The 14,681-nt window shown below is 39.2% G+C and overlaps 1 protein-coding gene across 6 annotated transcripts in view; it reads right to left on the reverse strand.

Moving 5' to 3' along the window:
- The window catches only part of RARA (retinoic acid receptor alpha), a 241,541-nt gene that overhangs the window by 147,659 nt on the left and 79,201 nt on the right, over window positions 1-14,681 (reverse strand). For 4 of the 6 annotated variants that reach the window (XM_058180175.1, XM_058180174.1, XM_058180172.1 and 1 more), the window contains exon 2: window positions 472-954. In XM_058180175.1, the coding sequence (XP_058036158.1) occupies window positions 472-646 (175 nt within the window). In that variant the 5' untranslated portion in view covers window positions 647-954. Of the gene's footprint in view, window positions 1-471; window positions 955-14,681 lie in introns of those variants that run through there. The other 2 variants (XM_058180177.1, XM_058180176.1) reach the window with 2 other exon arrangements.

Raw genomic sequence — 14,681 nt, forward strand, 5'->3', positions numbered from 1 at the left:
GTTTAAAATTAAAAAAGAAGACAGCATTTCAAATGTAGCATTCAGGAAGTATGTTAAGTTTTAGAAAAACATGCACACTAGTAGAGACAACACTGCTAAGACCCATTTTGGAGTTCCTAGATGAGGAAGACAATACAGCTCAGGATCTCAAAAGTGTAGGGAAACCAAAAATAGCTTGTATAGCTCACAATCCCCTCTGCAAGTTGTCACCTGAATTGTAACAAAACAGAGCACTTATGAAATACATTGGTCGATTATCATGTTTGCTTTATTGAACAAAAAAGGATGTGCTTGTATCGAATATTGCAATGGTGTTTTCAAATCTGCTCTAAACACAGTAAGAGCCTCTTCATCCTAAGTGTGCATCATCCCACATCTGCTCTAAACACAGTAAGAGCCTCTTCATCCTAAATGTGCATCTTCCCACATTCGCCCCTTCTAACCACTTAGCTGCTGAATTTGATTACTTACTAGCTGGTGAAGGTGTACTGTACCCACTGACTGGCAGCTGGTGTTGCATTCCAGGCAGAGTTCCTGGAGGTGAGAGGCCTCCAATCATGTGGGGAAAGAAGAAATAGTGAGGAACTGGGTAACTGCTGAGATGTCCACTCCCTGGTGTAGAACAGGAGCTACTGTTGCTTGCCATGGCTGGCACAATCCACAGGCCTGATCCTTGATAAAAAAGATTCACATAAGGGCTGAATGCAGAGCACTTAATATAGAGGAGCAGTCCAGAACCATCAAAATGTGATGCAAAATCAGTGTAATTTCACCTTGCCTTGGGGTTCAGGCCAAAGTTAAGCAGAAGAAATATGTTCAGTCTTCCAGAAAATTCCCCAGGCAAGCAGAGTGGGTCCTCAAGATTTCAAAAATATTTCAGAAATCGTTGGGAACAGATCTTCCAAAAGTATGTAGGAGAAGCTGCAAGGTCCTCGGCACAAGGTGGTGACAGAACTGTAGAAAGAGAAAGATAAGAAGAGTAAGCAAAGATGCAAAGGCCTGCATTACAAAATTAGACTGTATTCAAATGATTAGCAGTCCTACAGAAGTGATTTTTTTTTCCAAACAGGGTTGTAGATCTTTGGTTATTTGGGTCTTCTCCCGCGTAAAATTGGAAGTGTCTTGGCGACGTTTCGACGAAGTCTCATTCGTCATCTTCAGGCTAGGTGTTTACAGCTTCGTGCTTCTGGGAGCAATGTGTGATGGGGAAGCACGAAGCTGTAAACACCTAGCCTGAAGATGACGAATGAGACTTCGTCGAAACGTTGCCAAGACACTTCCAATTTTACGCGGGAGAAAACCTGAATAACCAAAGATCTACATACAAACACCCGCGAAAACCTCAGAAAACATATATATATATATATATATATGTATGTATGTATGTATGTATGTATGTATGTATGTATGTATGTAGGTCTTTGGTTGTTTGGGTTTTCTCCCGTGTAAAATTGGAAGTGTCTTGGCCACCTTCGTGAAGTCTCATTCGTCATCTTCAGGCTTCAGCCGTGCTTCTGGGAGCAATGTGTGATGGGGAAGCACGGCTGTAAACACTAGCCTGAAGATGACGAATGAGACTCGTCAAACGCCGCCAAAACACTTCCAATTTCTGTGAGAAGACCAATAACCAAAGATCTACATACAAACACCCGCGAAAACCTCAGAAAACATATATATATATATATATATATGTATGTATGTATGTATGTATGTATGTATGTATGTATGTATGTAGGTCTTTGGTTGTTCGGGTTTTCTCCCGTGTAAAATTGGAAATGTCTTGGCCACCTTTCGACGAAGTCTCATTCGTCATCTTCAGGCTTCAGCTTCGTGCTTCTGGGAGCAATGTGTGATCGCTGAGCACAAGCAAGCACTGAGCACAACCAAGCCCCCACCCAAACAGGACACACCCCCAGCCAATCAGAGCACAAAAAAACCCCCATCCAATCAAACCCCCATCCAAGCTCCCACCCAATCAGTTCAAACCCCCACTAGCAGTTAAAAGGAAGAAACAACACACATTGCTCCCAGAAGCACGGCTGAAGCCTGAAGATGAAATGAGACTTCGTTGAAACGTCGCCAAGACACTTCCAATTTTACGGAGAAAACCCAACAACTAAAGACCTACATATATATATATATATATATATATATATATATATATATATATATATATATATATATATATATATATATATATATATATAAAGACATATCAACATAATTTTTATAATGTTGGAAAATATTTCTGTTTATACGAGACCTCGATTCACATTTTATCTTGTAATCTATATAGATTTATTTGGCATATATATATAAATATATTTCATTTATTCATTTTATTTTTTTATAAAGGGCATACACCAATAGATAAGATGTCTACGGCTAATATATTCCACATTATTCCTGTTGGACAATTTAAGGAAGTGAAAGAGGGTTTATTTTCTGCTATTGTACAAAATAAAAAAATAAACTAAAATTCCATCATCCTGACAATGACTTACATTCCAGTGTTCTTTTTTTGCCAGTATGCTAAAGTTTGGCCCTTTTTTTTATTTTTTAGGTCATTGGTACTTTTATTACGTTTAATCCACACAGAATAAAGATAATTTTTAACAGGTATTGCTAAATATATATATAAGGAATTAAAGAGACTATAAAAGAAAGTGGTTTAATCTTTTACAGCCATAACGAAATATATTTATCCATACTAAATTATTAAGTTAAGAAAACTTTAAGTTGAGCAAACTCCACCTTACCTATTATGATTCTTACTTTAATGCTGCTGGAAAACATACCTACAGAAGCTATTACAGGAGCACAACTATCACATAGATATATTGGGAGAAGAGGAGACACACTCAGCGACTTTCTGACCTCAGTCAAGTAATTGGGATTAAAGTCAGGAAGGAGGATTCATCAGAATTTGAGGGGAAATTCAAATCATGGTCAACTCCTGCTGCCAAATCATATTTGGTTCCTACATTCCACTGCATATAATTTCCTACATACCACTGAGTATAATTTCTTCTTTGGCTTTCTTGCCAGTCAGCTCTCCTATCAACACCATGCCTCGCCCCTATTCTCCCCTCCATCCCCCACCCCTACCCCCACTTAATTACCACAAGAGACCATTTATCGCTCTCCCTTGACAAGGAGGTGACAGGTAGCCCAACCCCTCCAGACAAATGAGCTGGAGGTCGGAAGGTTTGGCTACCTGCTGCCCTTGCCTTACCATAAATCATGGGAGGGGGAACAGAATGGAGCATAGGACACTAAAGGAAATGCTGATTAATGAAAAACAAAATAAAAGGCCTCTCTGCTTTCCCCTTCCTGAAAGATACAGATGAAGGAAAGTAATTCCAATAGACGTCTGAATCGAAATTGGAAGTCTGAACTGAAATTAGGGAGGGGATGGGACTAGCCTTACCACCCTAACTGTGGTCTACCACTTCCAAAGAAAAAACTATTCTCCACTTCCTTTATCTCATGCCCAAGGGAGGAAATATAAAATTGCCTTTCTCACAAAAGCACAGCACACATTACTGGGAAGTCGTCCTAAGATCCAACTGACATGGAGCTCTTGTGAAGCTCTTGTGCATTTCACTGGAGTTTTTAAAGGAAAAGTGCCAGGGGACAGAGGCAACCCCTCAGACTGACACTCCATCTATTTTGTTGTTTCATATCACCAAATGCACTTCTATCCCGTTCATGTATTTATGCAAAATCCTAAACCATCCAGAGGTTTATTTGGTCTTATGTGAGGATGTTATGTAAATCCAACCTAGTATTGGCAATTCAATAAATTATCAGCAAAAATGATTTGCAGTCATGTTCTGTCTAAATTAATTAAACTTTTTCACTCCAAATCTCAGCATAGTTACATATTGCTATTTCACACTGCTGCACATGGATGACTTAAAACAAAGCAGCTTCTCAAAACTCTCCTATGCTTGGGGTTAATAATGGGATAGCTGAGAATTTGCTAACCCATTTTTGGGGGGTAACTATATTTGGTGTGATAAAATGGTAACCTAGAGACTACTTGTCCTCCCTTAAAGCTGGCTGAGTGATCTTGAGCCAGTTACTCTCTCTCAGCCCAATCTACCTCATAAGGCTCTTGTTACAGAGAAAGTAAGAAGTAGGAGCATTATGTACAAATAAAAGCAGGGTATAAATTTAATCTATAGTAAAATACAATTGGAATTTAAGAGAAAGAAATGTTTCGGAAATGAAGACAGGAACTATATTGTAAGACCCTGGTGGGATTCAGACCTGATTTTTCCCCCTTCCAAACAAACAGCAGAATAGTTAAAAACATTATGCAAAAAGAACTCCCAGGGATAGATTAGATTACATTCCCAATTAAATGGAGATTGGGCATATTTCCAGATGGCTGGACAGCACACTGAAAACAGCAAGAACTGATTCTATTAGAGTAACTCTTCCCTTTCCCAGGGTCTAAAAAGTGTATATTTTGCCCTGGGAAGAAGGGTTGTTGCAAGGCAGATTTTTCTTCCCTTTGGCCAAGCAAAGTACAGAAAATTGGCCAGAGCCTCTCTTCTGTCTGACATCAAGAAGCAAACATCCAGCCAATCCAGAAAACAGGAAACACACCAGCAGAAGCCAAGTAAGTGGAAAGATAATAGGAGCCCCAGACTAGAAGCCATCATTAAAGAAGCAAATCCCCCCCAAAATCATTGATCTTCCTAGGACACCTGAAGTTACATTCTTCAGAGATGGCTTCTAACTTCCCAGTCTAAACTTCTATTATTTCCAGGCTTTCTTTTATCTAATTACTAACCAGACCAGTCTTGCTTAGGTTCTGACCGAAACATCTGCTGGAACAGATGCAATTCCACCAATTATTCATTCCATTTACACTAAACTCTATGACCAAAAGGATGGTTTAGTGGCTTACACTTAAAAACAACCGCTGCATATTTAGAATGAGTATTCTAACTGCCATCAGCTCAATAAAAAGCCATGAATTTGCTAGGATCACCTTCCCAAAAGCTTTTGCCAGCCTTCTAAATGACAACTCAGTTACAGAGCTGTCTTCCTAGATACCGCCTCACAACCTTTCCAGCATCCATAGATTGACAGCCACAAAGACATTTATATAATATAAACAGTTTTGGGAACTGAACTAAACAGATAAATAATAATTAAATTAATTAATCAGAGACCATGTGATAGCATTTAAGAATACCGTGGTATTGTTTTCACATGTTTGGGCTGTTTTTAAGTATTCTATTTTGCTTTTGGTTATGCTGTCCATTGTTTTGAGCTCTACTCCCATAAAGTATGTAAAAAGCATTGTTGTAAGGAAGTACAGACATTAGTTGTAAAGTTAGAGCAACAATTTTCCTAACTATTAATATTTTACCATTGAATCAAAGGAAAATGTAGCATTAGGTTTAAAATTTAAAGAGAATAAACATTCTAGAGAATAGTTATAAATGCAGCTGTGAAATTACAACATAATAATGATTTGGATAAAAAGGTAAAGGTTTCCCCTTGCCAGCATGTCCAACTCTAGGGGGCAGTGCTCATCTCTGTTTTTTAGCCAAGGGAGCCAGCATTGTCTAAAGATGCTTCTGAGGTCATGTGGCCAAAACGATTATATGCTGAGGTACACAGAGCACTGTTACCGTTCCATCAAAATGGTACCTATTTATCTACTTGCATTTTGTATGCTTTTGAATTGCTAGGTTGGCAGGAGTTGGGTTAAGAATGGGAACTCACCCCATCACGTGATGCCTGATTTGGATAACTTTGCCCTAAATAAATCCCTTTGAAGGACAGATGAGCAATCTGCATGCCATCTTCAATCCATCTCAACTACTCCTGCAGCACTTGGAGGCTAAACATATTAAAACTGCATATACACGCACATATATGGTACATCTTAATCCTTAAGAGAGTTCAGTAGTAATATTAAAGCAACAGGCTAGAAACCAAATACCATGACCTAGAGTCCTGCCTTGGGCAAGAAGCCAGCTGGATGTTTTTGGGCCAGTCATTTTCTCTCAGCCCTAGAAAGGAGGAAAGGGCAAAAAATCCTGCCAAGACAACTGCAGGATTTTGTCCAGGAGTTGGCAGGAGTCAAAAGTAACTCAAAGGTATATATAAAAAAAATTCTGTAAGGATAACCAATGTTTATCCTTTACATAAAATTCAAAGATGGCTGCAAGCAACATGAAAGAATTTAGTTATTTTGTAGAAAACTAAAGCAAAGTAATAAAAATCAATATAGCCCCCTCCAACTGACAACAGCTGAATTGCCCACTGCTATGGCTTATTGTGGAAAGTGCTTTGCCACCGTGGTAATGGATGAGAGACTAGAAATAGGAACAAACTGCAACCAAGCATGAAGGATACAATAATTCACTAGTGGGACTCTGTATACCCAAAGAGGAGGAAAGAAAGGGAACAAAAGGAGGGAGAAGAGAAAAGAAATGAAAACAGTATTTTAACCCTAGGTATTGGGGAAGAAACAGGAAACAAAAATAATCGAGTATAGACAAAATGCCAACTATATATTATTTTTATTTTAAAAGAACAGGTTTTATTTCAAAATAGATTGGGGTATCATACTTCATAATCCTATCCTTCCAGATATCATTTCCTTCCACTACTCAGTACCAGGAATGGGAAAGTTGCTAAAGCTAAGGTATAGTATAAAGTTAAAGGTCTATGAGTTAAATTCTCCATACAAAGTTTTAACCCCATGAGGTAACATCAAGCTACCCATATGTAAGGAGTTCCAATAAGGATGAAACCAGTGGTCAATGTCATTCAAAATATCTCACAGGACAAACGTGTTTAAAAATAAAGCGGAAAATGGATGTTAAGGAAGAGTCCATATATGACATGATGTAACTTCTGTTATTTCTCTGCTCTTAAGGGAAGGTACATTGTATATATCCGTGATGGCAACCTATGGCACGTGTGCCAGAGATGACACACAGTGCCGTATCTGATGGCACGCGAGCCGTCGCCCCAGTTCAGCTTTGCTGCGCATGTGCACACGCCTGTCGTTGCACAGCTAGTCTTTGGATTTATTTATTTATTTTATTTATTTATTTTTCATATTTTTATACCGCCCTATCTCCCTAGGGACTCAGGGCGGTTAACAACCAGATAAAAATATACATATAAATACAAATAAAAACATCCATTAAAAAACTTATTATAATTGGCCGAATAATTAAAATGATGATAATAAAAATAATAAAATCCCCATTAAAACCAATTCGAATTTAAAATCTAGTCCAGTCCTGCGCAAATAAATAGATGTGTCTTAAGCTCACGGCGAAAGGTTCGGAGGTCAGGAAGTTGGCGAAGTCCTGGGGGAAGCCTGCTCCAGAGGGTGGGAGCCCCACAGAGAAGGCCCTTCCTGGGTGTCGCCAGCCGGCACTGTCTGGCCGACGGCACCCTGAGGAGTCCCTCTGTGAGAGCGCATGGGTCGGTGAGAGGTATCCGGTAGCAGCAGGCGGTCCTGTAAATATCCCAGCCCTATGCCATGGAGCGCTTTGAAGATAGTCACCAAAACCTTGAAGCGCACCCGGAAGACCACAGGTAGCCAGTGCAGTCTGCGCAGGAGAGGTGTCACATGGGAGCCACGAGGGGCTCCCTCTATCACCCGCACAGCCGCATTCTGAACTAACTGGAGCCTCCGGGTGCTCCTCAAGGGGAGCCCCATGTAGAGATCATTGCAGTAGTCAGGCGAGGGCGTCACGAGAGCGTGAGTGACTGTGCATAGGGCATCCCGGTCTAGAAAGGGGCGCAACTGGCGAACCAGGCGAACCTGGTAAAAAGCCCTCCTGGAGACGGCCGCCAGATGATCTTCCAAGGACAGCCGTTCATCCAGGAGGACGCCCAAGTTGCGCACCCTCTCCATCGGGGCCAATGACTCGCCCCCAACAGTCAGCCGCAGCTGCAGCTGACTGTACCGGGATGCCGGCATCCACAGCCACTCTGTCTTGGAGGGATTGAGCTTGAGCCTGTTTCTCCCCATCCAGACCTGTACGGCCTCCGGGACAACACTTCGATAGCTGCCATGCGTGCACGGGGAGGCATGCGGGGGGCCGCTTGCACATGTGGGGGCGCATGCATGGAGCAGGATGCATGGGGGCCATGCACACATTTGCAAGGGGCGCATGCGTGGGGCCCTTGCATTGAGACCATCCGCGCATTGTATTTTGGGGGTTTGGCCGCGCACACGCGCACTTTGGGCACTTGGTCCAGAAAAGTTTAGCCATCATTGGTATATATTGTTCTGATAGCTTCATAATTCTATGCAAGGTGGGGATAAAAGAGGAAGAAGAAGCACACCCTGTGTGTGAAGAAGAATGCGGGAAGATGACTTGTTGGTTATCAGTTACTTTACTATCCAGGAAACCCTGGGAAAAGAAATGATAACTTAGCCAAAAAGCTAAATTAAAGTTAAGTTATATTGCTTAAAAACCTGGGATGCCATCTTAGATATGGGCTGTATTTAATTTTTGAACAAAAACTAGACAATATGATCAGGAATGGTCATATAGGCATGCCACAAATCCTTTATTTTCTATCCACTGGATAACTGCTAAACAAAACCCAGAAGAATTTAAAGAAAGCACAAGAATGAATTAAAGGTTTGCTACATTACTTCACATTTAAATCAACTCTCCTCATGACTTCCTACTAAACTGCAACAGAGACATTATACCTTCCAATTTCACCGTTTTACAATTGAAAGACTGATGATAATGTAACACCATTGTTATGTAGAATAGTTGTTAGAGATACCAGCTGACATCCATTTCCATACCGGCTTCAGGCACAATGCCAATCAAGGACTTCCTGTTAGGCCTGCAACCAGCATGTGCCCACCCACAACTTCCCTGTCATCAATTTCAATTCCCAGTGTTGCCAGTTTCACTTCTCCACATCAATCAAAGATAGTTTTCAAGATCTACAATCAATGTCTGTGTTGTGTTTTCCAGGTGTTCAAAATAAGCTGGACTAGTGACCCTATTCAGATAGAGAAAGCGTCCCAAATACTGAACAAAAACCACAACTCAGATACCACCCCATACCTTGCTCTTTCATCCATGCTCTTGTATTTTAGCATCAATAATATTAACCAAATGTTACATCAAAGTTCACTCAAGAACTGAAATAATGTTTTTGGTTTAATGGAAAATACATGGAAAAATGTTTGGAACTTTGATGTTATATATGCTAATGGCAGCAAGATTACTTTATGCACAAAAATGGAAGGACAGTTTGATCCCCACAATGGATGAATGGCTGCAAAAGTTGATGAAGTTAGCAGAGATGGCTAAATTGACTGCTTTGATAAAAGAAAAAAAAACATAACTACTTTTCTTTTTACTTGGAAACCACTTCTGGATTTTGTGCTTGAGATGGAAAAAAATAAAACTCTGATTTTGAATTTTACCAATTTGATAGATTTGTTAATATAGAACTAGCTACTTTATATTATTATGTAAAAGTAAAAAGTTGAGGTTTATTGTTACTTTCATATTTTACTGCAGCAAAAGGAATCAGAAGTCAACACCTTTTCTTCCCTCCCTTCTTTTCTACACTCTTCCCTTCCCTTTTTCTTCCTCTATTTTTCCTATTCTTTGTATTTGTATTTTTGTATTTCATACTATAAACTAATAAAAAAGAAAAATCTAAAAGAACACAAATGATGCATGGTAACTTCAGGTCTGGGTGCAACTCTTTTTTTCTCGCTGATGAATTTCCATAGTTGGGTCTTATTTGCCTAAAATGGCAAATCTTGAAAGTATGAATCACAGCTTTCTGCAATTTAGCAACTAGGATCCTTCATTACTTCTCATTAACTTCAGTGCACGATTGGCGTGTTAAAGATTTCATAAGAATATTCGGGTTTCTGCACTCCTACCTCACCAATGAATTTTTTTTTAAAAATGGGCCAAAAAAAACCCCCCCTTCCCAAACAATTTTTAAGCTAGGCATTTGGCATATATACCTAGGTATCCCCGCAACTTCCCATTATGCATTGGAAAAAAAGAATTCTGATCCCAACCCAGTGGACTGCAGATACCCTGCTTCAGAGCATTGGCTAGTATAACACCGCAGCTAGTTAGACAGGCATAACAGGACAACACTGAACTTGTTGCTATGGCAATGCTACCGTCTTTCCTCCACCCTTGCTTCCCCAGTAAATGTGAAGTGGGGACAGAGCAGGAAGTGTGATGACAATCTGATGTGTGGTCACAGCTTTGTGGATTTCCTCCTTGTATTTGGTATTGGCCTAACACACGACAACAACTTTGTTTCGAGGAGGGGGGAGTAGAACCAGAGATTCAAAGAGACTGAGATGACAATAAACAAAACACCCACCCTTTCCAAGAGGTGAGTATGGTGTGATTTAAGAAACCCTTGCTTAGTCTGAGAGTTGAGGATACCAGTGTCCAAATGGGATAGAGCTAATGGAACAGGAAGATGGACTTAGGCTATTGAATCTGAGTCATAATCATACTGCTGAGTGAGATGGGGGAAGGAGAAGAACATGAATCACAGCAGATTCCCCCATTTAGGGTCTTTGCCCATGTCTCTCACAGCTGGCACGCAGGAGAACATGTAAAAGAAGAGGGACCTGGCTGAGTAAGGTGACATCCATATAGGAGATCAAAAGCACCAAGGAGATATTTTGTGGGGGAAAGAAAAACAACGGAATATGGAAAACGCAATAGAAAAAGAAAGGAAGGTTTTTAAAAAAGTACCTTTTTTTGGCTGTCACTTCTCCCTTGCTCAACATAAAATTTTGTGAATGAAGGCAGCAACTGTGCAATAAAAAGCTTCATCAAATTGAAGAACGCTGGATTATATTTGCTGGAAGCTTCTCTTCTCCCCAACTCCTGTCAGTGGACCCATGATGGAAATTCTTTATTAAACATTTATCTGGGCATGAAGTTGCCCAAGATGGCCATCATAAAAGAAAGTACACAACAGAGAGAACATAATCCAAATATTTCTGGCAAGAAAGCATTAGACCACTCCATCAGAACTAGCGGAATTGGAAAAGTGAGATTAATTCTCATTTCCAATCTTTTTCTGTGTTTTTCCCCTGGCAAAACATTACGTGTAATTTTCGAGCTTGCTACTTTTATGCTAAACAGCTCAGAATGGGGATCAGTTTGTTGGTTCTGACTGTCATATTTCCTAGCTACTAAAGAAGAAACACATTAATAATTCTGAGAAAAAATAGTCAGACAAGTGACTCAAACTGCCTGACTTAACCAAACACTCTTCCCACTCATCTATATTAGAAAAGCAATCAGATCTCTTTCTCCAAAAAAGGTCACCCAGGTTCACTTCAAATTACAGAGGTATCTTTAACCACACTGCTTATCAATTCTTTTGCAATAAACCAGACCAGAACTTGATGCTGGGAATATAGTCAAAATTATTGGAGGGAAACTCAGCACAGTTTCTATTAATCTGCAAAGCACCATAAATAACCTATAGCTATAAAAAATATTTAACTTCAAAGAAAAAAATAATAAGGCATCTATTGACTTTTTATCCTCACCCCATTGAGGGTAAGAAAGCAAGGACAAACCATCTAGATTATATTATACTTGCAGTGAGGGTGTATGGCAAAGCATCCAACATAAACTAATGGGCAAAAGTTGGTTTCATCTCAACTGTATCTTTATAGGTATCTCTTTAGACACTACATTAAAATTTTCTCATTCACTTGATATAATTTTATTATTTATTTATTTGTATCCCATCTTTATTGTTTTTCAAATAACTCAAGGCTCAAATAATACACCTTCCTCCTCTAATTTTCCTCACAATAAACCTGAGAGAGAATGACTGGCCCAAAGTTACTCAGCTGGCTTTCAGGCTAAGGCAGGGCTTGAATTCACAGTCTCCTGCTTTCTAGCCTAGTGCCTTAACCACTAAACCAAACTGGCTCTGATGTTTCATCATATATTTTTATATCACACAAGTACATTTTATCATCAATTTTTATTCTAAACTAAGAAATAAGTAAAACAGCCCACTACAACTATTTCTCATTTTAAAATTACTAAAATCTTCATAGAATTCAAGTAAAAAATTTAGCGGCAACCTGATAGAGACATAAGTGAATTGGAATTAATTTAGTTTCAGTAGATTTACTAAAAGTATGACTATTAAATATGTGCTTGATTAAAATTACTACATGTATAGATTTTGGATTTTCAAAAGAGAAAGTTTTTGTAAAAGGAGAGGGACAAGAATTGCAATGTGATTATATCCTATTATTTGCTAACAAGATAAAAGTATAATTGATGTTGAATGTAATAGGAAAAAATCAAAATTGTTATTCCCATTAAACAAATTTCCCATTAAATATAAGTCCTACACTGGTTTAATCAAAAGCTTCACTGTTTTCAACATAATTTAATGCTTACTTATTTGGGCATAAGTTAAGAGAAAGATTTTTTATCTCAAAATAAGCCTTCTGCATGCCATGTTGCCTCTTGCAAGCAAGAGGAAGAAAAAAAAGCCTCTTTCTAGAACGATTTGCTCTCGTTCTTATATTAACAAAACAAAATGTATTGCCCAAGTGGCACTAACAAAGAAAAGAAGGTAGACTACTATTACATTTTTTTAATGCAGACCAGCAATGCTCATTCTCCAGGTGCCTTATAGTAAGCTACACAGACTGCTTTGGAGTTTCCTTTAAAAAAAGTCCTTGCTCCCTAAATAATTTAGCCCCTTAAAAACCGGGTGTCTATCATTTGCACAATTCCTAGTCTAGAAAACTACTGGACAATCTGCAATAGTTAATAAGTTCCCAGGAAATTTTAGATATAGGGGAAGGGTTAGAGGCCATCATAAAGCAAAAAAGACGTGATCCTGGCTTCCCCAAGATGTTAATATCCAGCATCTATTGCATATTCCCTTCTCCCCCACCCATTCCCAGCCTCAATAGATACAAGTTCTCCCCCTCCTCCCAACAACAGGCCTTTCAACAGCAAAATGAAATTCCACCTGTTGAAGCAGCTCAGCTTCAGCAGCTAAAATTACCACCAAGAATGCACCACTCCAGTTACTCCAGAGAAGGCCCAGACGCGCCATGCTGCCTCAGGAACAGGTGGCTGGACCCCACCCATCCTCCTACGCCTTCAGAAAAAGGCTACGGGTATTTGGGTGCAGTGGGAAGAGAAAAGGGTAGGAAGCAGCTTCTTTAGGGATATCCCTTTTTTCAGATCTGTTATTCTCCACCCTTAAAAGGTAAACTAGCATCCAGTTCTGCACAAATTGTTAAACTAAACTAAAATGGAAATGGGAAATTTATAATTCAGCATGTTCAGCATCTAAGCATTTCTTAGTACAGTACATTGTATAAACCAGGTCACATTAAAATACAATATGCTATGCCCAAATACATAAGTTGTGTTAGATGAACATAAAAACTGCTTTGTTAACCCTTATTTTAGAATTGAAACATAGGGGTGCCCTATAAGGGTTCTGTCAACTCAAGGAACACACTTGCTTTCAGCTGCATCTCTGTATGGAGGAAGCTAGACCCCTATCTGGAAAATCTCAAAAAGGTAAACAGGATTGGTTCTATCTAATATTTGGATTAGACACTACCTGGAAATTTTACTGCACTATTCCAAACATTTTTTAAAAAAAAAAACCCAAAAGACAATTGTAGATCAACCATTTTTATGGATCCATGAACTCTCCAGGAGCTAAGTCTAAAAAAATATTGCTGGAGAAATGCATCCCAAAATAGTCCAGGATCAGTCCAGGATCTTTTTTGTCACCCAAATTATTATCATGGCATCTCTCTCTCTCTCTCTCTCTCTCTTCCCCCCCCCCTTCCTCCTTCCCTCCTGCTTCCTCTCTTCCTTTTTCAAAGAACATCAGAGGTGCTTCTGACCATTACAGGCTTGCTCTTTGCTGGCTTACGGCAAACTAAAAGGATGGTCAGATCTCCGAAACACATTTTGTGTTGTGTATCTTAGCCGTCCAAAATGAACTTAGGTAGGAAGCAATAGCTACAGTTATGCACTTTTTCCTCATGATGGTACTTTCTACAATCAAGCTATGAAACCTCTACCTGTGCTCCCAAAACCTCTGAAGGGCAGGAGGTACGGGAGCCAAAGAGAGGATCAGCTTTCAGATTTTCAAGGGAAATTCCAAGAAATGGGATTGTGTGCAAAGAGCGTATCTGACCACAAACAGTAACTTTTTTTTAACAACTTTGCTGAACAAAAATGTTAATCCTTTTCATAATAAGGGACACTCCAGTTGTATTGTAGATAGTGTTTCATACAAATATGAAACTGTGCTATTATTTAAGTACATATAATGTGAAATGAAAAAGTGAAATACAATATTAATGAGAAGAATTTCCATGGTTTAGAGTTTCTTTTCTCCTTACAAGTAAAATTATTGTCAAACCTTTTTCTCTGTTACTACAAATGAAAAGAATTATTCTGTAGCTACTGCCTATTGATCATCATTAATTAGGAGAAATTATCCACTAGCAATTATCCACCATGTACAAAAGTTACATGCTGTTAACCTCACTTCCCTGCATATGTATTTAAGGCATCACACAGGGATTTATTCAAGCCAATAGGATTGCTCAGGATTAAAGAATGCTAGGCTATTCATCCAACCATTCA

Source organism: Ahaetulla prasina, chromosome 4, assembly GCF_028640845.1.
Source record: "Ahaetulla prasina isolate Xishuangbanna chromosome 4, ASM2864084v1, whole genome shotgun sequence".
Lineage (NCBI taxonomy): Eukaryota > Metazoa > Chordata > Lepidosauria > Squamata > Colubridae > Ahaetulla > Ahaetulla prasina.